The following is a 22,769-nucleotide window of genomic DNA, read 5'->3' as shown; positions in this document are numbered from 1 at the left end:
ATGAAAAAGAAACTCATGTCGACCTTTTGTCCTGTCGACCTAGAGACCGGATCCCCCCTATACGGCTTTGGTGTGTTCTTCTTAACTCCTGCTATAACTAAATACAACAAATTGAATTTATTGTAAATGTTTACCTTTAGCAGTATCCATGAAATACAAGTGAACGGAGTGCTCATCTCCAGTAATAATGTCACTATAGGCAAATAATGGCCGATTGTGCCATTGTTCACTGCCCCAAAATACCCTATAAAAGCAAAAAAGTGGTGGACAGACAGGAATACATCAAATGTCCAGAATGTGAGATTGGATATATGAAGTGCTATGTTTTCAAACAGAAAGAATCCAGTTGCTATTAGAATAGTAAAATAAGACCATCCCTGCTGAGCGGTGATCTGATCGGCAAGGAGTACAGGGTCCAAGAGTAATGCAGTTAAGCCGGCACTAATGCACTGCACTCCAAATACTGCACGTGTAGCTGCAAGGTCCCAAAATACCTTCTCCTTGGCAGAGAGTGATCTGTAGGTAGCAAAAAGAAGAACTGACGCAAGGTGACAAAATACAAAAATCCCCAAGTAGGTCAGGAAGCCAACGGCTATTAGGGTGTAGCATGTGCTCCACGAGGAGTAATCCAGAGCAAAGTCTAATGTGCCCAGACCAGAAAGAGGGGTGCGGTAGGTGATCATTTTCCTTCTTTTTGCAGGTCACGGGTATAGGATCATCTTCCTATTGCACGAGGTCTGTATGGCACCAGTCATCAAAGGAATCACCACCTGCAAAAATATTTAAAGAGAATGTGAGAAGTTTAATGTATAAACAGTTTCAAATATTCTTGGTACTGCCAATTTGCTGTGGCGTGATCTGTTAGTGCCGTGAATGCAGTCATGTTTTATTTTCTACATCACTGGTTCCCAATCTTTCTTGTGTTATGCCATGGAAAATAAGATTTTACTTTCTGGTAAATCTATTTCTCGTAGTCCGTAGAGGATGCTGGGGACTCCGTAAGGACCATGGGGAATAGATGGGCTCCGCAGGAGATAGGGCACTTTAAGAAAGCTTTGGATTCTGGGTGTGCACTGGCTCCTCCCTCTATGTCCCTCCTCCAGACCTCAGTTAGAGAAACTGTGCCCAGAGGAGATGAACAGTACGAGGAAAGGATTTTTGTAAATCTAAGGGCAAGATTCATACCAGCCACACCAATCACACCGTATAACTTGTGATAAACTACCCAGTTAACAGTATGAACAATAACATAGCCTCGGTTCAAACCCGATCAACTATAACATAACCCTTATGTAAGCAATAACTATATACAAGTCTTGCAGAAGAAGTCCGCACTTGGGACGGGCGCCCAGCATCCTCTACGGACTACGAGAAATAGATTTACCGGTAAAGTAAAATCTTATTTTCTCTAACGTCCTAGAGGATGCTGGGGACTCCGTAAGGACCATAGAGATTATACCAAAGCTCCCAAACGGGCGGGAGAGTGCGGATGACTCTGCAGCACCGATTGAGCAAACAGGAGGTCCTCCTCAGCCAGGGTATCAAACTTATAGAACTTTGCAAAGGTGTTTGACCCCGACCAAGTAGCAGCTCGGCACAGTTGTAGTGCCGAGACCCCTCGGGCAGCCGCCCAAGAAGAGCCCACCTTCCTAGTGGAATGGGCCTTAACCGATTTAGGCAATCCTGCCAAAGAATGCGCCTGCTGAATCATGTTACAGATCCAGCGAGCAATAGTCTGCTTTGAAGCAGGAGCGCCAACCTTGTTGGCCGCATACAGAACAAACAGAGCTTCGGTCTTCCTGATCCTAGCCGTTCTGGTCACATAAATCTTCAAAGCCTGACCACATCCAGGGACTCGGAATCCTCCAAGTCCCATGTAGCCACAGGCACGACAATAGGTTGGTTCATATGAAAAGATGAGACCACCTTAGGCAGAAATTGAGGACGAGTCCTCAACTCTGCCCTATCCATGTGAAAAATCAGGTATGGGCTTTTTATATGATAAAGCCGCCAATTCCGAAACCCGCCTTGCAGAAGCTAAGGCCAACAACATGACCACTTTCCAAGTGAGGTATTTCAACTCTACTGTTTTGAGTGGTTCAAACCAAGGTGACTTGAGGAAACTTAATACCACGTTAAGGTTCCAAGGCGCCACCGGAGGTACAAAGGGAGGCTGAATATGCAGCACGCCCTTCACAAAAGTCTGTACTTCAGGAAGAGAAGCCAATTCTCTTTGAAAGAAAATGTATAAGGCCGAAATTTGAACCTTTATGGACTCAAATTTTAGGCCCAAATTCACTCCCGTTTGAAGGAAGTGAAGCAGACGGCCCAACTGGAACTCCTCCGTAGGAGCAGTGCTGGCCTCACACCAAGAAACATATTTTCGCCATATACGGTGATAATGTTTCGACGTCACGTCCTTCCTAGCCTTGATCAGGGTAGGAATGACCTCCTCCGGAATCCCTTTTTCCGCTAGGATCCGGCGTTCAACCGCCATGCCGTCAAACGCAGCCGCGGTAAATCTTGGAACAGACAGGGCCCCTGCTGCAGCAGGTCCTGCCTTAGAGGAAGAGGCCACGAATCTTCTGTGAGCAACTCTTGCAGATCCGGATACCAAGTCCTCCTTGGCCAATCTGGAACAATGAGGATTGTTCGGACCCTTCTTATTCTTATTATCCTCAACACCTTGGAGGAAATACATAGACCGATCTGAACACCCAAGGTGTCACCAGAGCGTCTACCGCAACCGCCTGAGGGTCTCTTGACCAGGCGCAATACCTCTTTAGCTTTTTGTTGAGGTGGGACGCCATCATGTCTATCTGAGGCAGTCCCCACCGATCCGTGATCTGTGTGAAGACTTCTTGATGAAGTCCCCACTCTCCCGGATGCAGGTCGTGCCTGCTGAGAAAGTCCGCCTCCCAGTTGTCCACCCCCGGGATGAACACTGCTGATAGTGCGCTTACATGGCCTTCCGCCCAGCGTAGAATCCTGGTCGCCTCTGCCATGGCCACTCTGCTCCTTGTGCCGCCTTGGCGGTTTACATGAGCCACTGCCGTGACATTGTCTGACTGAATCAGAACCGTTTTGTTCCGAAGCCATTCCTCCGCTTGGCGTAGGGCGTTGTATATGGCCCCTAACTCCAGGACATTGATGTGGAGACCAGTCTCTAGGCTTGACCAGAGACCCTGGAAATTTCTTCCTAGTGCGACAGCTCCCCAACCTCAGAGGCTCGCGTCCGTGGTCACCAGGACCCAGTCCTGAATGCCGAACCTGCGACCCTCCAGGAGGTGAGCACTGCGCAGCCACCACAGGAGAGACACCCTGGCCCTGGGAGACAGGGTTATCCGTTTTTGCATGTGTAGATGGGACCCGGACCATTTGACCAATAGGTCCCATTGAAAGGTCCTTGCATGGAACCTGCCGAAGGGGATGGCCTCGTATGAAGCCACCATCTTCCCCAGAACCCTCGTGCAATGATGCACTGAAACCTTTTTTGGCTTCAATAGGTTCCTGACCAGAGCTACGAGCTCCTGAACCTTCTCCACTGGAAGAAAAACTCTTTTTTGGTCTGTGTCTAGTATCAGGCCCAAAAAGGTCAGACGCATTGCAGGGACTAGCTGGGATTTCGGTAAATTGAGAATCCAGCCGTGCCTCTGCAACGTCTTCACAGACAGAGACACGCTGTCCAGCAACTTCTCCCGAGATCTCGCCTTTATGAGGAGATCGTCCAAGTACGGGATAATTGTGACGCCCTGCCTGCGCAGGAGCACCATCATTTCCGCCATTACCTTGGTGAAAATTCTCGGGGCCGTGGAAAGACCAAACGGCAACGTCTGAAATTGGTAGTGACAGTCCTGTACTGCAAATCTCAGGAACGCCTGGTGAGGAGGGAAAATCGGAACATTAAGGTACGCATCCTTTATGTCCAGGGACACCATCCAATCCCCTCCCTCCAGGCTGGCGATGACCGCTCTCAGCGATTCCATTTTGAACTTGAACCTCTTCAAGTACAGGTTCAGGGATTTCAGATTTAAAATGGGTCTGACCGAACCGTCCGGTATCGGTACCACAAACAGGGATGAATAATAACCCTCTCCTTGCTGGAGATGAGGAACTTCGACTATCACCTGTTGAATGTACAATTTGTGAATTGCAGCTAACGGGATCCGGTCTGAAGATCGACACTGTCTAGGTCGACATGGATGGAAGGTCGACAGGGTTTCTAGGTCGACATGTGCTAGGTCGACAGGTCTAAAGGTCGACATGAGTTTTTCACATTTTTTTCTTTTTTTGAATTTTTTCATACTTAACGATCCACGTGGACTACGATTGGAACGGTAATCTGTGCCGAGCGAAGGCACCATGCCCGAAGCATGGCGAGCGAAGCGAGCCATGCGAGGGGACGCGGTGCACTAATTTGGGATCCCGGTCACTCTACGAAGAAAACGACACCAAAAAATAAATAAAAATCCTCATGTCGACCTTTAGACCTGTCGACCTAGCACATGTCGACCTTCCATCCATGTCGACCTAGTGGCTGTCGACCTATAGTGGTCGACCTAGACACTGTCGATTTGATGAACCACACCCACAGCTAACACCAGCTCCCTCTCCGACGGGGAAGCCAGCAGAGCAGATTTGAAAAACCGTCGAGGAAGCATGTCTTCGAATTCCAGTCTGTATCCCTGGGAAACAATCTCTATTGCCCAGGGATCCACCTGTGAGAGAACCCAGACGTGGCTGAAAAGACGAAGACGTGCCCCCACTTGATCTGACCCCCCCCCCCCCCCTCCCGGAAAGCCCAAGCGTCATGCGGTGGACTTTGCGGAAGTAGGGGAGGACTTCTGCTCTTGGGAACTAGCCGAGTGCAGCTTTTTTCCCTTGCCTTTACCTCTGGCAACAAAGGACGATCCTCGTACCTTCTTGCTTTTATTGGAACTAAAGGACTGCATTTGATAATGCGGTACCTTCTTAACATGCTGCGGGGGAACATAAGGTAAAAAATTCGATTTACCGGCCGTAGCAGTAGAGACAAGGTCCGAGAGGCCTTCTCCAAACAACTCCTCCCCCTTGTAAGGCAAGGACTCCTTATGCCGCGTTTATTCTGGAGCTTAGTAAACAAATGTCTCTCTGAGCATCCCTCATATACAAGGCAGCATCTCCGATATGCTCAATGGTCATTAGAATGGTATCCCTATCTAAGGTGTCCATCTCCGTAGATAAGGAGTCTGCCCATGCCACGACAGCACTACAAACCCAGGCCGACGCCATGGCCGGTCTAACGATAGTTCCTGAATGTGTGTAAATGTGCTTCATGGTAATTTCCTGCTTGCGATCAGCAGGATCCTTGAGGGAAGCAGTATCCGGAGAAGGCAGTGCCACCTTCTTGGATAAGCGTGTCAGTGCCTTGTCTACTTTAGGCGAAGATTCCCATCGTATCCTATCCTTCTGTGGAAAAGGACACGCCATAAGAATCCTTTTGGGAACATGTAGTCTCCTATCTGGAGACTCCCAAGCCTTTTCGCACAATTCGCTTAGCTCAAATGAGGACGGAAACGTGACCTCAGGCTTTCCCTTTATACATGTGAACCCTCATGTCAGGGACAGGGGGTTCCTCAGTGATATGCAAAACCTCTTATGGCAATAATCATGTATCGAATACCCTTTGCCACCTTCGGCTGTAATTTTGCATCCTCATAGTCGACACTAGTCAGTATCTGTGTCGGTATCTGTGTCAGCGACCTGGGATATGGGGCGCTTTTGAGACCCTGAAGGTCCTGGCGCTACAGGGACAGGCACGGTCTGGCTACCTGACTGATCCCTAGCCTCAGCCTTGTCTAACCTTTTATGCAGGAGATTCACATTTGCATTTAAGACATTCAGCATATCCACCCAGTCCGGTGTCGGCGTTGCCGACGGCGACCTGACATTCAAACACTCCCCCTCCACATTAAGCGAGCCTTCCTCGTCAAACATGTCGACACACACGTACCGACACTTCACACACACAGGGAAACTCCTCTCTGAAGACAGGCCCTTTGGAGAGACAGAGAGAGAGTATGCCAGCACACACCACAGCGCAATGACCCTGGAGACCAACACAAAATGTTTTTCCCCAGCAGCGCTGTATAATATCTTATCTGCCAATTATGTGCCCCCTCTCTTTTAAACACCCCTTCACCGTGTGTAAGCAGGGGAGAGTCCGGGGAGCTTCCTCTCAGCGTTCTGTGGAGAGAAAAATGGCGCTGGTGAGTGCTGAGGGAGAAGCCCCGCCCCCTTGGCGGCGGGCTTCGGTCCCGCTCAAATTTGTGTAAAAATGGCGGGGGCTCTTTTATATACATGTACAGTGCCCAGCTGTACATGTATATATCTTTTTGCCATGTTTTGAGGTGTTATTATTGCTGCCCAGGGCGCCCCCCCCTGCGCCCATACAGTGACCGGAGTGTGTGGAGCAATGACGCACAGCTGCGGTGCTGTGCGTTACCTCAGTGAAGCCGCTGAAGGCTTCTGCCGCCTGAGACGTCTTCTTGCTTCTGTTCTTCTGGCTCTGTGAGGAGAACGGCGGCGTGGCTCCGGAGGTGGACGCCCAGGACGAACCTGTGTTCACCCCCTCTGGAGCTAATGGTGTCCAGTAGCCGAGGAAGCAGATCCTATCATTTAAGTAGGTCTGCTCCTCTCTTCCCAGTCCCTCGATGCAGGGAGCCTGTTGCCAGCAGTGCTCCCTGTAAAATTAGAAAAATCCAAACAAAAATGCTTTCTAATGCAAAGAACTCAGGAGAGCTCCCTGCAGTGCGCCCATCTTCCTCTGGACACAGTGTAAAACTGAGGTCTGGAGGAGGGACATAGAGGGAGGAGCCAGTGCACACCCAGAATCCAAAGCTTTCTTAAAGTGCCCTATCTCCTGCGGAGCCCGTCTATTCCCCATGGTCCTTACGGAGTCCCCAGCATCCTCTAGGACGTTAGAGAAACATTAGTGAGTCAGCAAGCATGTCACAGCTGCCAGCTCAGGGGTCAATCCAATTACTGGTGAAGGGTGCCATTGCGTATTAACACCAGCAATGGCACCTGAAATCGCAACCCTCGTGGCCCCTTCTAGAGCCTGACTAGCACATTTTTTAACAAAAGTCCGCAAATCGGCAGTACAATAAGTAACACACATCTGCAAAGACTAATTGGAATGACCACTGAGATTCAGCCACAGTATAGGAAGCAGTTCTTTATGTAATACACATGGCCTTCCTCATGTAGAGCAACACAATTAGAATTTATGAAGCATCGAACTTGATTGACCTTTGTATTTTTCCACCCTAGTTTATGTGTGCAATTAAAGTGAATCCAGGTCAGGGAGGTCACCTTTGAAGATTTATGTTAGCAATGCACTGACAAAAGCAGTGCCCATTGAATCTTCGGACTATGAAAACTTTTTGAAGTATTCCCTTAACACACAGTTTGGGAATCCAAATCCAATATGGACATATAATGGCTCTCCAATCTAAAAAAGTGACACAATCTCTGCAGAGACGATAGAATAGCACAGACGGAGGCAGGTGACAAAAGTAATTTTACAGAAGAGCAGAAAGTCAGTGCTTCCAAATCCAGCAGATGCTCATATACAGATGGAGCCCTTCTCATTTATAACTTTAATAGGATTTATTGAGCCAGGGCAATCGGACTTAATCCCCTGCTGTAATGTTCTCCCTGTATTGTAGCTGAGAACAATAGATGAAAGGCTTATGCTAATAAGCCTTGGTGCGCTTAGGCACAGCAGAGAAGCCTAGATGAGCAAAGCTCCATCTGTAGGACGCGCAATGCACAGTGCTGTTAGTGTACGCTACACGCCCACGCAATGCTGTTAGTGTACTCTACTCACACAGTGAGAGCTGAGCAATAAGAATTCCTCAGATAAGCCTTTACCAGTATAAACAGCATAATATACTGTATATATTTCTCTGGGAAATAACTGTTTGCAGTGCGCTGCCTCAAATGATCTGCATACAGCCCAACAGGACACTCTCCAGGAGGGACAGGATTTTTCTCTTAATGTATGATTGCCATCACCTGTGCTGAAACACCTTTCTTATCCATTAACCTGTTCAACACAGGTGATGGCAATCATACAGCAAGAGAGAAGTCCAGCAGTAGAGCACTGTGTCCCTCCTGGAGAGGGTCCTGTTGGGATGTACAGTATGTGGCTGTGCAGGTACACCAACCATGCCATAGTAATCAGTATGTGCTAATTACACAACCACTACTGTCTGCTACACTGAGTGAACGCTATTCCACATAGCTACAGCAGCCTGTGACACACAGCCACACACACAGTTACAGCTGCTGCGCCGCGCTCCACAGCGCCCTCCTGCTACTCACATGATGCTGGCCATAGGGGAAGCCTGAGGTAGAGAAAGGGAGAGCCGTATGCACCTATACAAGCAGCAACAGCAGCATACTTGACAACACGCAGAGCGTGACGACATACAGGAGCACACGTGACCCCTGTTGCCACGGCAGCCACTCCCACTTCCTGCTTCTCCTCCAACCGCAGCAGCGTCACGTGGGGAGCAGAACTGTGTCGTTGCCGGCTGCGCTGCCCTGGGTCTCTGTACACGATAGTTTAAACTTTATACACAGCGCACTGCCGCACTAGGAGGATGGGGACACGTACGCACTGCGCCGCACACGGCTGAGAGAGGCTGCGGGAGCTAGCACACACACAGTCTACGGTGTTGGCACCCGGCGGCTGCAGTGTGCGGAGATGGGGTGTAATTCAGACCTAATCATAGCAAATTTGTTAGCTAATGGGCAAAACCATGTGCACTGCAGGGGGCAGATATAACGTGCAGAGTTAGATTTGGGTGGGGTGTGTTAAATTGCAGTGTAAAAATAGAGCAGCCAGTATTTACCCTGCACAGAAACAAAATAACCCACCCAAATCTGGGATCAGTACTAAATGCCGCCTGCCGGAATCCCGGCGGTCGAAATCCCGACGCCGGAATCCTGACCACACAATCCCGACGGGTGGCGAGTAGAACGCAGCCCCTTGCGGGCTCGCTACGCTCGGCACACTATTATATTCTCCCTTTATGGGTGTCGTGGACACCCACGGAGGAAGAATATGTCGGGATTGTGGCGGTCGGGATTCTGGCGCGGTATTTCGACCGCCAGGATTCCGGCCGGCGGCATCTTGACCGCATCCCCCAAATCTAACTCTCCCTGCAGTGCACATGCCTCCCCTGCAGTGAACATAGGGGGTAATTCCAAGTTGATCGCAGCAGGAATTTTGTTAGCAGTTGGGCAAAACCATGTGCACTGCAGGGGGGGCAGATATAACATGTGCAGAAAGAGTTAGATTTGGGTGGGTTATTTTATTTCTGTGCAGGGTAAATACTGGCTGCTTTATTTTTACACTGCAAATTAGATTGCAGATTGAACACACCCCACCCAAATCTAACTCTCTCTGCACATGTTATATCTGCCTCCCCTGCAGTGCACATGGTTTTACCCAACTGCTAACAAAATTCCTGCTGCGATCAACTTGGAATTACCCCCATGGTTTTGCCCAACTGCTAACAAATTTGCTGCTACGATCAGGTCTGAATTACCGTCATGATCATATGTCTGATACGCTGTGCGTTCGTATAATGGCTCATTGTGGCGCTGAGTCTAGAAAGTCGGCAGCAAATTCCTGTGCTTATCACGTGCTGTTTCCCCATGCCCGTGACCAGCCTGCACATGGTGACCCATGTGCGTCCCTGCTCTCACCCATGCATTGATTGATGTTAGAAGTCCTTTAGCCCACTTAGTTCGAGCATCTACCTTGATTATTGACAAAGGGTCATGGGGGTGAGTCCGAGTTGTTCGCTGCCTGCATTAGTTCGCTGTGCACTTATGCGTATGCGGCGCAATGCGCACGCGCGATGTACTATTACAACGAATGACGTAGTTTCACAAAGGGTCTAGCAAAGCATTTCAGTGGCACTGCTGGCCGCAGAGTGATTGACATGAAGTGGGCGTTTCTGGGTGTCAGCTGACCATTTTCATGGAGAGTTCGGACAAACGCAGGCTGGCCAGGAAAAACGCAGGGCGTGGCTGGGCAAACGCAGGGCGGGTTTGTGACTTCAAAATAGGAACTAAACAGTCTGAAGTGATCGCAAGCGCTGAGTAAGTTTAGAGATACTCAGAAACTGCACAAAAAAACTTTGTAGCCGCTCTGCGATCCTTTTGTTCGCACTTCTACTAAGCTAAAATACACTCCCAGAGGGCGGCGGCATAGCGTTTGCACGGCTGCTAAAAACTGCTAGTGAGCGAACAACTCAGAATGACCCCCCATATGTACTAAGCCTTGCACAGAAATCAAGTGACAGCCAATCATCTAACTGCTATGTTACTTTCTTGTTACAGGCTGTGTTTGAGAATGACAGGAGCTGATTGTTTCTCTCTCTCCAAGGCTTAGTACATCGGTGCCACCCCTGTCTGTCTGCCCCTCACCTTTATGGTGCCCATACACTTCTGCGCTGCCCCATGATGCGACATCGGGGGTCATCGCACCGGCAGTTCAGGTGCGATGTCATCGCACCTGAACTCACTAAATGACTACCATGCGATCCTGCGATAGATCGCATGGTAATCATGTGATGGGCACGTCACTGTCGCTGCTCTTGGCGGGTGCCCATCGCGATATATCGCATGTGTTTTTAAAACGCATGTGGTTTAAAAACACATGCGATCGCACTGCGATGTGATAAATATTAAGTGCAGCACTTACTATTTTGCAACGCGATATTCGAGCGGCGTGCCCGCGCATCGTGTCGCAGGGTGCTCAATATGTGCATACAATCATGCGATTGATCGCACAGATGCAATCAAAATCAAAGGATTGTATGCTATATTGTACAAGTGTATGGACTACGAATGTAAGCTCTCACGAGCAGCAATGTTTATATACCATATACTTGTCCTACGTTATCTTGTACTGTAAGTCAGTGGTTCTCCAATTGTGTGCCGTGGCACCCTGGGGTGCCCTGGGACACTTGTAGGAGTGCCTTGGATTGGTGGTACAGGGCCAAGTCAAATTATTTATGGTCAATGTAATAGGCTAAAGCAGTGCTGGTGGCTGCCAATCATAATATATGTGGACAGACTGAAGCAAACCTTGTTCCTCGCCATATAATTGAACCTAAACATGACGTATAAACACAATTTACTTAATTTAATAGTTCTTTCTAAATACTGTATCTCAATAAGAAACTTTTGGCCTAGGGGTTCCATTAAATAAATTCCGATACTCTGTCTAGGGTTCCTTGATTCAAATAAGTTTGGGAACCACTGCTGTAAGTCATTGTTTTCCTGTTTGGCTCTTTTATTTATGCACTTGGCAAGGCGCTGCGGAACCCTTGTGGCACCATATAAATAAACGAGAACAATCTGCCCCATAAAGAGAGGGCTGCACTCTGACCTGACATACGGTTAGTCAAGTTACATATGGGAATGTCTCTAGGCCAGGATGGCCATCTACCATTGAATTTAAAACCATTGCTGATCTATGACCATTGTTAACTAGTTTTCTGCAGCGGGGTACACTGGGATTCCACAGGGAATAACATCGGGGTGTAGAGTTGGATCTTGATCCGAGGCACCAACATGCTAAAGCTTTGACTGTTCCCAGGATGCACTGCACCACCTCCTCTATAGCCCCGCCTCCAGGCACTAGAGCTCAGTTTGTAAGTTGGTTCCTACAGTGCAGGTCACTAACGGGGGGCTGCGCTAGACAGCCCTGAAAAGAGCTTTTTAAGAAGAATTCAAGGGCCGCAGCACAAGCACTAAGTGCAGTGTATGTCATGTTGACATTCTGTTCTGCGGCTCCATCACCTCCCTCAGCGGCGCTGTATACTCCCACGGCCTGGTTCCCAGGTACTTACAGCGGAGGTGCTCCGGTCATCAGGCACACATCACCGCTGCTGCTCTCCTGGATCGCGTGGCCGCACTTCAGGGAGAAGGTAAGAAGGTCCCCCAGGTGGGACCTGCTGGTAAATCCCGATCCGGTCGCGGTCCCAGGAGACGGACCGCGCCCTGGTATGGACACTGTGGCCGTGCAGGGACCCCACTATATCCACCAGGGCAGGGAGCACAGGTCGTATTTACAAAAATAGGCTGAAGTCCAGCAGAGGGGATAAGGTGGTGAAGTCCAGCAGAGGGGATAAGGTGGTGAAGTCCAGCAGAGGCGATAAGGCGCTGACCTGTAGCTCTCCCCCAGCTGGAACATACGTACACACGTACATACATCCATTTTTATATATATAGATAAGGTAAATAATCCCTATTTAAATGCATATTTAATATTTTTTTCATAAAATACACCTAGTGGGTATCTAGACAAGACATTTTTAGCATTTTAACCCCAAATCCTTTAGCATTTTTTATTCACTTTTGTGAAATACATATCAGTTGACCTCCCCATAACATTCCCTCTCCCCTGTAATGTTGATGCCCCCAGTTATTATCCCCCTAAACCCTGTAGCTTTCAAACACACACACCCCGTAGTATAACACCTCCCCACCCCACTGGCTGTATATCCGTAGATAAGTGCACCCCACCCTATTTTCTCTCACTCCTTCCTCCTACCCCATGCTCCTGTGTCCATACAGGCATAGCAGAGTGTGGTGAAGCAAGTGACAGGCAGCTCAAAGGGGGCCAATCAATCCTCTCTGGACTGGAAGAATTACTCGGAGGGGCTGATGATCACACTGACCTGCAATAATCAGCAATCCAGTGATCAGAAAAGTAAACTTCAGCTTCCCTCTAAGCACTTTTGCAGGACCTCGAACTCTGCCTCTAGAATGCAGATTGCCTTTCAATCTGGCCCTGGGGCTCACAAATGACATGTGATGTCAGCAGTTACAGACTGCTCACAGTACAGCACGGGCTCTCACTAAAAAGGAAATGATTTCCTCTCTTGACGATCCAGGCCTGCTGGCAGGGGCTGGCTGGAAACTTTTAGCCGGGGGGGGGGGGGGGGGGGGGCAAATGCAGTCAAGTGGCCACAGCTTCTCTACCAGTGCACGGCAATGGCAAAATGGATGTGGCAGATAAAACTGCATGCATGGTTTATCTAATGGGGTTGCAGTTTAAATGTGTAGTGATATACACATTTATACTATATAGTTCTATTGTAATGTGGACACTACTATATATTTGTATTATTATGGGATCATTACTATATATTTATCTTGCAATGTGGGACACAGTTACTATATATGTTGATAAAGCTAATTATTTATCTTGAACCTAAGCAATATACTTATTAAAGACAACATACGCAATAGGCGCACGAGGTGCCGTAATGGTACGCACTTAGCGTAGTAGACGCTAGTCCGTGGTCGAGATGCACGAGATGTTCGCTCACGGCTTACGCTTGATATCGAGCACTCTATAGGCGGCCCGAGTACCGTAATGCTACGCCAATAGTGTAGCAGACGCTGTACCGCGAGAGCGGGATACGAGCGGTGCTGACGCTCACAGATTTACACACAGACAACCTTGTAACAACACACTATAAGGGTATGCTTATACTGTAAACCTTAGTACTGTAATATCACAATGTAACGCTGATTAACTTTTATGATATGAAAGCTGTTTGAGCGACTGAGACACTCAAAAACCCTTTATACTAACTAGTGAAACACACACTCCTTGCTAAGGTTCCAACACCTTTACTGACGATATTTAGTACGTAAAAAAGGGGAAAACAGATACAGTTCATACACTACAGACCTGACATTAATACCTAAACACAATAACTAAGCAGAAATACAAACACTAGCAAACGATTGCAAATACAAATAAACAGAAAGAGGATAAATGGCAGACACTTATAGGTTAGCTACAAAAGAACAATTGCATACATACAGAGTAACGAAATGGCCACAGAGAAACTTACACACGTGGGAATGAATCGCAAGCGCAGTCCTGGACCAGGGCTCCAGCCTTCAGTGTGAAAACCTTGCAGAGTCTTGTGTGACCAAGCCTATTGCAAGCTATATTTATTTACTAACTCAAGACATGCTACAATAGACACTGTGTGCTCTCTTTCCATTGGTTAGGGGGTGGGACATGTACTGCACCGAGGATCATTGGTTAGTTCAAGAAGTGGGCGATGGCTAGGACTTGTTAGTATTCTAAATTCCTCTCTGTCTGGTTGTATTGTGGAAAGCTATTGTTTTGGATCTTCCAAACAAACTCTGTGTCTGGGCTTTGTTTACCCCACCTTCAGTTGAGACAATTGACAACTCAGCACTCATTATTCTGGAGAGAAACCTGGTCCTATTCATAAACAAAGGTGTAAGCCCTCTTCATAGAATCTCAAAGCTTAGTGTAAATAAGGCCATTGTATTCAGTCTGTGGGAAAGAAATGACTGAATTCCATTTACTTACCCTGCACTTATTTCTAATTTAATTCTGAATACAATCCATCTTATTCTCTACCTCTGCGCATAACCATGCGCAGGAACATGCGAATCCCTCCCAACTATCATAGGCACAACACCCCTTCAATACCCCACAGCTGGACACCAAACACTACCCTCCAACCTTTGTCTGAGCCCTCCCAGCATGCAAAGAGGAATCTCTCTGTCCAAGAAGTTTTAAACTTACCATACTTGCTGACATTGTTAAGGGGAATATTAACTATAATATACGCTATTTGGGTTAAATATGTCACGATCGAGTCGCACGCTACAAGCTCACAAACTCCGCCGTATTTACACATCCCATGCGCACGAGACGCTGAAGCGTCCCTTACAAAACCTGCGGGGATGTGTACGCACGGGGGCGACGAGCAGCATGCGCACACATTAGGGGTTAATACAAGGCATATGAATCATGATATTTTTCGACTTTGACAGTCCAGCCTTTGGCAGTCAACAATAACTGCCACTATCTAAATAATCCAAACAGAAAAATATATGTTATCATGAAATACCTCATTATGATTGGGAGTAGGGAGGAGAGGAGGAGGTGGGAAATGTATGACCTAGTGAGATAGTAAAAGCATGTGTGTATGAGATCCATGTCTGAGGGGTCATGTATCATCGTGCCGTACGTGTTCTAAATCAAGCTTCGAGGTATTGCGAAGTATACATTTGAATCCTTCTTATCCCGTATCAAGGGTCTGTGGATGGGCTGTCAAACTCTACCGAGCTCTTTTCGGCTTTTGGTTACAACAAATGGGGTGCACATTAGTTGATGATACATGAAGGGGGAGAATATGTGAGTGCTGATATATGGGTCTATATTCCCTGTCGCCTATGTGTGTCATTACCTGAAGATAGTAGAGATGAAGATAAGAAACATGCGTTATAAATGCAGTCATATAACTATGTGAGATTTAGTATACAGTCGCCGATTGAGGTCTTGTTGATGTCTTGTCGGGATCGTCGGTCTTTACTGTAGCTTTAAGGTTTAATGGCAAACAAAAAGCTTTTTCAAGTGTCCATAAAAAGAATTACAGTCTCTAAAAAAACTCATTAGGTGTCTGTGACACAGTTCATCAGTGGTCTTGTATAAAAGGTCATCAAATTCTTCTTCCAGGTGGATCTCTTGGTACCTCGGAGAAAATCAAAAGAGAAACGGGTGAAAGAAACGGTCCTTGGAATCATATCTTATCACAACATCGTCTTAATCGTTGGGTCATAAATTCACTTCAGGCAACACTTTTCCAATGTAACACAATCCCTCTGAGTTTGGGGCAAGGAACCTATACGCCTTTCTCCCACATATGAAATATGCGTCATCGGGGAGAACATATGGGACGGAGCATGACATAACCATGTTACAAACTTTCCATGTGAAATCTCCTAACCCTAATTCTCCCATCTGTCTAGTGCACGTATCTGGTTGTACGATATGTGCACAGTATCCTGGTGATACTTCTCCAACTCACATGGTCCTACTTCCTAGAGTGTACCTATACCGGAAATATTTTCCACTGTTGGCTATCTGGCGTATAAGCTCTGAATCTATGGGCATTCTATCGGCTCTATGTGAAAATGTCATGGTTTGATTACTCCATGACACTTCCCAATTTCCCGGCTTTCGGGGATTGGAAATGTTAAAGCATACTAAGGACCTGTCTACATGATATTGGTGGAGCTTCAAACTAGGAGGACTAGAGATATTAAACCTCTTGTCCACCGGCCTCCCACCACTTAACTCAAGTACCTCTCCTGTCGTTAAAGGGAATGGTACTAGTCCTGATTTGCTATGACCTTGAGGTACTTGAGAGCACACCCAGCAGTCTGTCTGGTTTAACACTTTACCCACTAAGGAGTGATAGTCACTCAATGGATGCCGGTCCATGTGGATATTAAAACTGGACTGACATTTCTTGATGCACCCATCCTCGACTACACTGTCACAATGCCGACAGATGCAGTTCTCTTCAGCTAATAATCCTTCACAATGTCTATCAATAACATGGCTACTAGATCGTTTTCTGACACTCGCCTTTTCTCTGTGATTGTGTTGCTCTTGGAATTATACGAATCCATCCTGATCATCAGATCCCATTCCAGATCCTTTCTCGACCTCACTGGTACTCTCGCCGAAACAGACTGCTCTGGTCAACAACAGGGTCAACAGGAAAATCCGGAACACAGTCTCTTGGGGCAAGTCCATCTTACAGGAGGAGAAAGAGAAAGTTGTAATGGGGGTACAGAAAAATAATTGAAGGGGAAAAAAAAACTTGTTATGATGATTTGTCCTCTGGTCTTGTTGTTCTTCTTGCTCAGATGTCATCTCAAAGGTGCTGTCTCCCAGTCTTCCAAACGAACATTCCGGTGATGCAATATTCTTTCCGACTCAGCAATCTTTCTGTAAGGAGAATAAATCTTGCATTGCCATTTGTCTAACTTTTGTGTGACATACCATCCGTAAAACATGAAGGAACAAAAAGAGAGAGAACAATTTGGAAAGGGAAAAAAAAACATTATCAGATTTTCATCAACAGGCTGTCACATCAACATGTCCACCAGTATCTCTGCATAATCTCCCCCCCCCCACCAGTATTTCCCCTCTCCACCCTTTGCGTCTGGCCAAACACAACGATGCTGGTAAGACATACTGGGGTTAGGTAGACTTCTGAAAAGACCAAGTAGCTATGTGATGTTTGAGTTCTGCCGATGAAAGTTACAGATGAGAAGAAAACATTCAAAGATAAATTACAAAGTTTACCCGGCCGTTCCTGTGTCTACAAGGAACTGACCTCCCAATTTCATTAACTGTAACCTCAGGCTTATTGTCACGACTAATGATCAACTTTACTGACTGCAGGTGTGGCCCAAACTTCTTACTAGGTGATTTCTGATTACCATTTCGTGTGTCATGACTTTGCTCGTGTTTTTGTCTAGGGGGTTTATCTACCTTGTGTGTATCTTCAAAACCTACAATTTCGTGCAAACTGACCTTCCCTCTGGCAATAATAACATCTTATCACCTTTGACTTACCCACAGGGATCTGAGGCTTCTTACCTCCCTGTGCCTCCCTGTGCTTGCTGATGTTTTGATCATGCCCAACAGCGGACTTTCTTAATGCAGCCACCGAGATATTTCTCCAGTTTGGGTTGGTGGTCTGTACCCTTGTTCTCAATACTACCTTTAAACCATCCATTAATACCTTTACCGCTATCTATGCTGTGCATGATATATAACACCGTACTTACCTGTGGACACGACCTCACCTGACCCTCCGTTAGGGGGTTTGACTACTGCCTTTACCGATTGGGTCGCGTCCACCTGGATGTCTTGTATGATGGCTGCTGGAAAATGTGCCGACATCGTGCTGGGCTCACTTTCTTGCTTGTAATCCTGAGGGAAGTTTAACATGGAGTGCAACTTGCACGGGTTAGAATTTGTACATTTATCAGTTTTCCTTCTATCATTGTTACATTTGTTACAATTATTCTTATCATTAATAATACAGTTGCTAAGTGCACAATTTATCATATACCAGTGTGTCATTCTCTGCAGCCATTTGTTCTCTATTTGCCATGTTTTTCTTACCAAAGTGAGAGTCAGCGGTGTAAGCTAATCCTCCTTGTATCTCACCTTCCCGTTGCCATAACTGTAAACAATCATAATGCCTAATCCTCTGTTTTGCAGATGTTATTAGACATATCCTTTTCTTTAAATTTTGTAACACCTCAGGACTAAAACTGCCTACTCGTGGGAACTTTTCCCATTATGCACAGTCATTCGTTCCCACTCATTGCATAATACCTCTGCGTGTGATTTCTCACACATTATGTACCTCGCTAACCCGGCTGGGCGCGGAATATTATCAACCTGAACCTTGGTTGATCGCCCCTTACTTGAGCAACTGGCCCCCATTATTTGCAGGCGTTGCCTTCTCAGCGAACCCTTACAAAAAAACAAGTTCCCAGAGGTAAGGCGACGGTGAAAGTTTACTGAGTACCTTCACACACTCTTCGCCCACGTCGACCAATATGCCCACACGCTGCCTTAGCGCTGGCGTACTCAACCCAGAGCCCCTGCAACCTGAACCTCTATTTACTGGGACATGTGGGTGTGATCCGCAGAGCACTTACCCTTCCCAGTAAATATCAGTTGCTGGAGAATTCCTGAGTGATCAGCGAACCTCCCTTAAAAATAAAAAAAACCCTACACAAATCACGTTAGAATGTACAAGTAGCGTTTATGATCCCACAGTAAATCTTAGTGGGTATCAAGGTAACAAACTAATGCACACAGTTACGTGCGGTACAGTCGCACTGTGTATAAATAACTATTATTTATACGCCTTACGACCAACGGAATCGGTTGTTTGGGCTGCGAAACCTTCAGCCGGAGCTTTATTAACACGGGCCTATATGGGTCTTACCTTTTACCTTAGCGGACCTCCTGGTCGGCTATAACACTATTTGCTCTCTTTTGCGTCGCTAACCCTTTCTTGGGCGCGGAATATTTATTTTAACGCGAGATGCCTCCCACGCCACCACGTGATATCACTCCACGGATGTACACATCTACGAGACTCGATTTCTAAGGTTCACCAAAGAGAAAAAACTTTTGCATACACACGATCTTTCACCTCATATACTCTTTGACTTTTTTGTACAGAAAATTTTTCTTTCACTCAGGTAACACAGGCTAATCCCAGAGGAGTTGCAACAAGAGAAGGATCTTTTTAAACTAGTTTTAGAAGACTGAAATCAATTTGTGCTATTATCGCGTTGCTCCCGTATCGCCTTACTAAAACAATGTTATCGTGTGATTTGTGTTTAGCGGGAGTATCCGTACGCTTGTTGCGTAATACACGCTACTTGCGTAGGCCTTTGCGTCGCGTACGCTTGACTCGCACTCGGTGAGAGACACGTGTACACAGCCTAGATACGTCCGCAGTAACACAAGTAACACGCTTCTATAAATGTAAACGATATTTAACTAATAATCGCTTACTGCACATCACACAGTATTCCACTGTATCAACCTTTAATTAGGCCAGGCTATGTGTGTGCCTTACAATTACTCCCTTTAAGTATTTAATTTTATTTTTTAACTACCAATAGTAACAAATCTTTCTCAGCACGTTATCAATGATAAATGGCAAACAGGAAAGTGAGATATGTGAACAATGCACAAATGAAAAGTATGCAATTTGTATCAGCACAGAAATTTAAACCAGATTTAAAATACAATAGCTTACCGTTCTTACCTTCCGGTTCCGAATTCCACCAGCATCCCTACAAACCAAGAGAATCAGACGCAGACGCTCATCTGATCAGCACTACGAGATACTACCTATTCGCCCTTTGCTGATCGATAAAGTCTGCGTGTCTTCGCCTGACTGCGGATATGAGGTGGACCGGACTAGCCCCCAATTGATAAAGCAAATTATTTATCTTGAACCTAAGCAATATACTTATTAAAGACAACATACGCAATAGGCGCATGAGGTGCCGTAATGGTACGCACTTAGCGTAGCAGACGCTAGGCCGTGGTCGAGACGCACGAGCGGCACGTTCGCTCATGGCTTACGCTTGATATCGAGCACGCTATAGGCGGCCCGAGTACCGTAATGCTACACCAATAGCGTAGCAGACGCTGTACCGCGAGAGCGGGATACGAGCGGCGCTGACGCTCACAGATTTACACACAGACAACCTTGTAACAACACACTATAAGGGTATGCTTATACTGTAAACCTTAGTACTGTAATATTATCACAATGTAACGCTGATTAACCTTTATGATATGAAAGCTGTTTGAGCGACTGAGACGCTCAAAAACCCTTTATACTAACTAGTGAAACACACACTCCTTGCTAAGGTTCCAACACCTTTACTGACGATATTTAGTACGTAAAAAAGGAGAAAACAGATACAGTTCATACACTACAGACCTGACATTAATACCTAAACACAATAACTAAGCAGAAATACAAACACTTGCAAACGATTGCAAATACAAATAAACAGAAAGCGGATAAATGGCAGACACTTATAGGTTAGCTAAAGAAGAACAATTGCATACATACAGAGTAACGAAATGGCCACAGAGAAACTTAACACACGTGGGAATGAATCGCAAGCGCAGTCCTGGACCAGGGCTCCAGCCTTCAGTGTGAAAACCTTGCAGAGTCTTGTGTGACCAAGCCTATTGCAAGCTATATTTATTTACTAACTCAAGACATACTACAATAGACACTGTGTGCTCTCTTTCCATTGGTTAGGGGGTGGAACATGTACTGCACCGGGGATCATTGGTTAGTTCAAGAAGTGGGCGATGGCTAGGACTTGTTAGTATTCTAAATTCCTCTCTGTCTGGTTGTATTGTGGAAAGCTATTGTTTTGGATCTTCCAAACAAACTCTGTGTCTGGGCTTTGTTTACCCCACCTTCAGTTGAGACAATTGACAACTCAGCACTCATTATTCTGGAGAGAAACCTGGTCCTATTCATAAACAACGGTGTAAGCCCTCTTCATAGAATCTCAAAGCTTAGTGTAAATAAGGCCATTGTATTCAGTCTGTGGGAAAGAAATGACTGAATTCCATTTACTTACCCTGCACTTATTTCTAATTTAATTCTGAATACAATCCATCTTATTCTCTACATCTGCGCATAACCATGTGCAGGAACATGCGAATCCCTCCCAACTATCATAGACACAACACCCCTTCAATACCCCACAGCTGGACACCAAACACTACCCTCCAACCTTTGTCTGAGCCCTCCCAGCATGCAAAGAGGAATCTCTCTGTCCAAGAAGTTTTAAACTTACCATACTTGCTGACATTGTTAAGGGGAATATTAACTATAATATACGCTATTTGGGTTAAATATGTCACGATCGAGTCGCACGCTACAAGCTCACAAACTCCGCCGTATTTACACATCCCATGCGCACGAGACGCTGAAGCATCCCTTACAAAACCTGCGGGGATGTGTACGCACGGGGGACCAGGCGACGAGCAGCATGCGCACACATTAGGGGTTAATACAAGGCATATGAATCATGATATTTTTCGACTTTGACAATGTCTATTATTTATTGGGCATTACTATATAGTTCTATTGTAATGTGGACACTACTATACTGTATTTCTCTAACGTCATAGTGGATGCTGGGGACTCCGTAAGGACCATGGGGAATAGACGGGCTCCGCAGGAGACAGGGCACTTTAAGAAAGAATTAGGAATATTGGTGTGTACTGGCTCCTCCTTCTATGTGTCTCCTCCAGACCTCAGTTAGAATCTGTGCCCGGACGAGCTGGGTGCACTTTAGTGAGCTCTCCTGAGCTTGCTAGATAGAAAGTATTGTGTTAGGATTTTTTATTTTCAGAGAGATCTGCTGGCAACAGACTCCCTGCTACGTGGGACTGAGGGGAGAGAAGCAGACCTACTAACTGCAGATAGGTCATGCTACTTAGGCTACTGGACACCATTAGTTCCAGAGGTATCGAACACAGGAACGCACCCTTGGTCGTCTGATCCCAGAGCCGCGCCGCCGTCCCCCTCGCAGAGCCAGAAGCCGGCGTGAGAAGCAAGAAGACTTTAAAAGCGGCGGCAGAAGACTCCAGTCTTCATATGAGGTAGCGCACAGCACTGCAGCTGTGCGCCATTGCTCCCACATTACACCCACACACTCCGGTCACTGTAGGGTGCAGGGCGTAGGGGGGGGCGCCCTGGGCAGCAATTAGAGACCTCTTGGCAAAGTGGGCATATATACAGTTGGGCACTGTATGTATGCATGAGCCCCCGCCATTATTTTACACAAAATCGCGGGACAGAAGCCCGCCGCTGAGGGGGCGGAGCTTCTTCCTCAGCACTCACCAGCGCCATTTTCTCTCCACAGCTCCGCTGAGAGGAAGCTCCCCAGGCTCTCCCCTGCAGAAGCACGATAGAAGAGGGTGAAAAAGAGAGGGGGGGCACATAAATTTGGCGTAAAAACAATATATACAGCAGCTACTGGGTTAACACTACGTTACTGTGTGATTCCTGGGTCATATAGCGCTGGGGTGTGTGCTGGCATACTCTCTCCCTGTCTCTCCAAAGGGCCTTGTGGGGGAACTGTCTTCAAATAGAGCATCCCCTGTGTGTGTGGTGTGTCGGTACGTGTGTGTCGACATGTCTGAGGTAAAAGGCTCCCCTAAGGAGGAGATGGAGCTAATGTGTGTGTGAGAGGGTGTCTCCGTCGGCAACGCCGACACCTGTTTGGATATGTGTAAGTGCTAAGGTGAATTTATTGCACAAAAGATT

At 46.7% G+C, this 22,769-nt stretch overlaps 1 protein-coding gene and 1 long non-coding RNA gene across 3 annotated transcripts in view; one reads left to right on the top strand and one right to left on the bottom strand.

The window, feature by feature from the left end:
- The window catches only part of CLN8 (CLN8 transmembrane ER and ERGIC protein), a 49,381-nt gene extending 36,535 nt beyond the window's left edge, over positions 1 to 12,846 (bottom strand). The window contains exons 1-2 of one of the 2 annotated variants that reach the window (XM_063916667.1): positions 12,747 to 12,846; positions 135 to 770 (exon numbers count right to left, since the gene is read on the bottom strand). In XM_063916667.1, coding sequence (XP_063772737.1) covers positions 135 to 683 — 549 coding nt within the window. In that variant the 5' untranslated portion in view covers positions 684 to 770; positions 12,747 to 12,846. Of the gene's footprint in view, positions 1 to 134; positions 771 to 8,367; positions 8,615 to 12,746 lie in introns of those variants that run through there. The other variant, XM_063916666.1, reaches the window with a different exon arrangement.
- Positions 11,710 to 22,769, top strand: part of LOC134909614 (uncharacterized) — a 62,292-nt gene continuing 51,232 nt past the window's right edge. Inside the window, exon 1 of the long non-coding RNA XR_010175983.1 lies at positions 11,710 to 11,993. This is a non-coding gene — a long non-coding RNA (uncharacterized LOC134909614). The remainder of the gene's footprint in view (positions 11,994 to 22,769) is intronic.

This window comes from Pseudophryne corroboree, chromosome 4 (assembly GCF_028390025.1).
Source record: "Pseudophryne corroboree isolate aPseCor3 chromosome 4, aPseCor3.hap2, whole genome shotgun sequence".
Lineage (NCBI taxonomy): Eukaryota > Metazoa > Chordata > Amphibia > Anura > Myobatrachidae > Pseudophryne > Pseudophryne corroboree.
The sequence above is the reverse complement of the archived record's forward strand: the minus strand, read 5'-3'. Positions and strand labels throughout refer to the sequence as shown.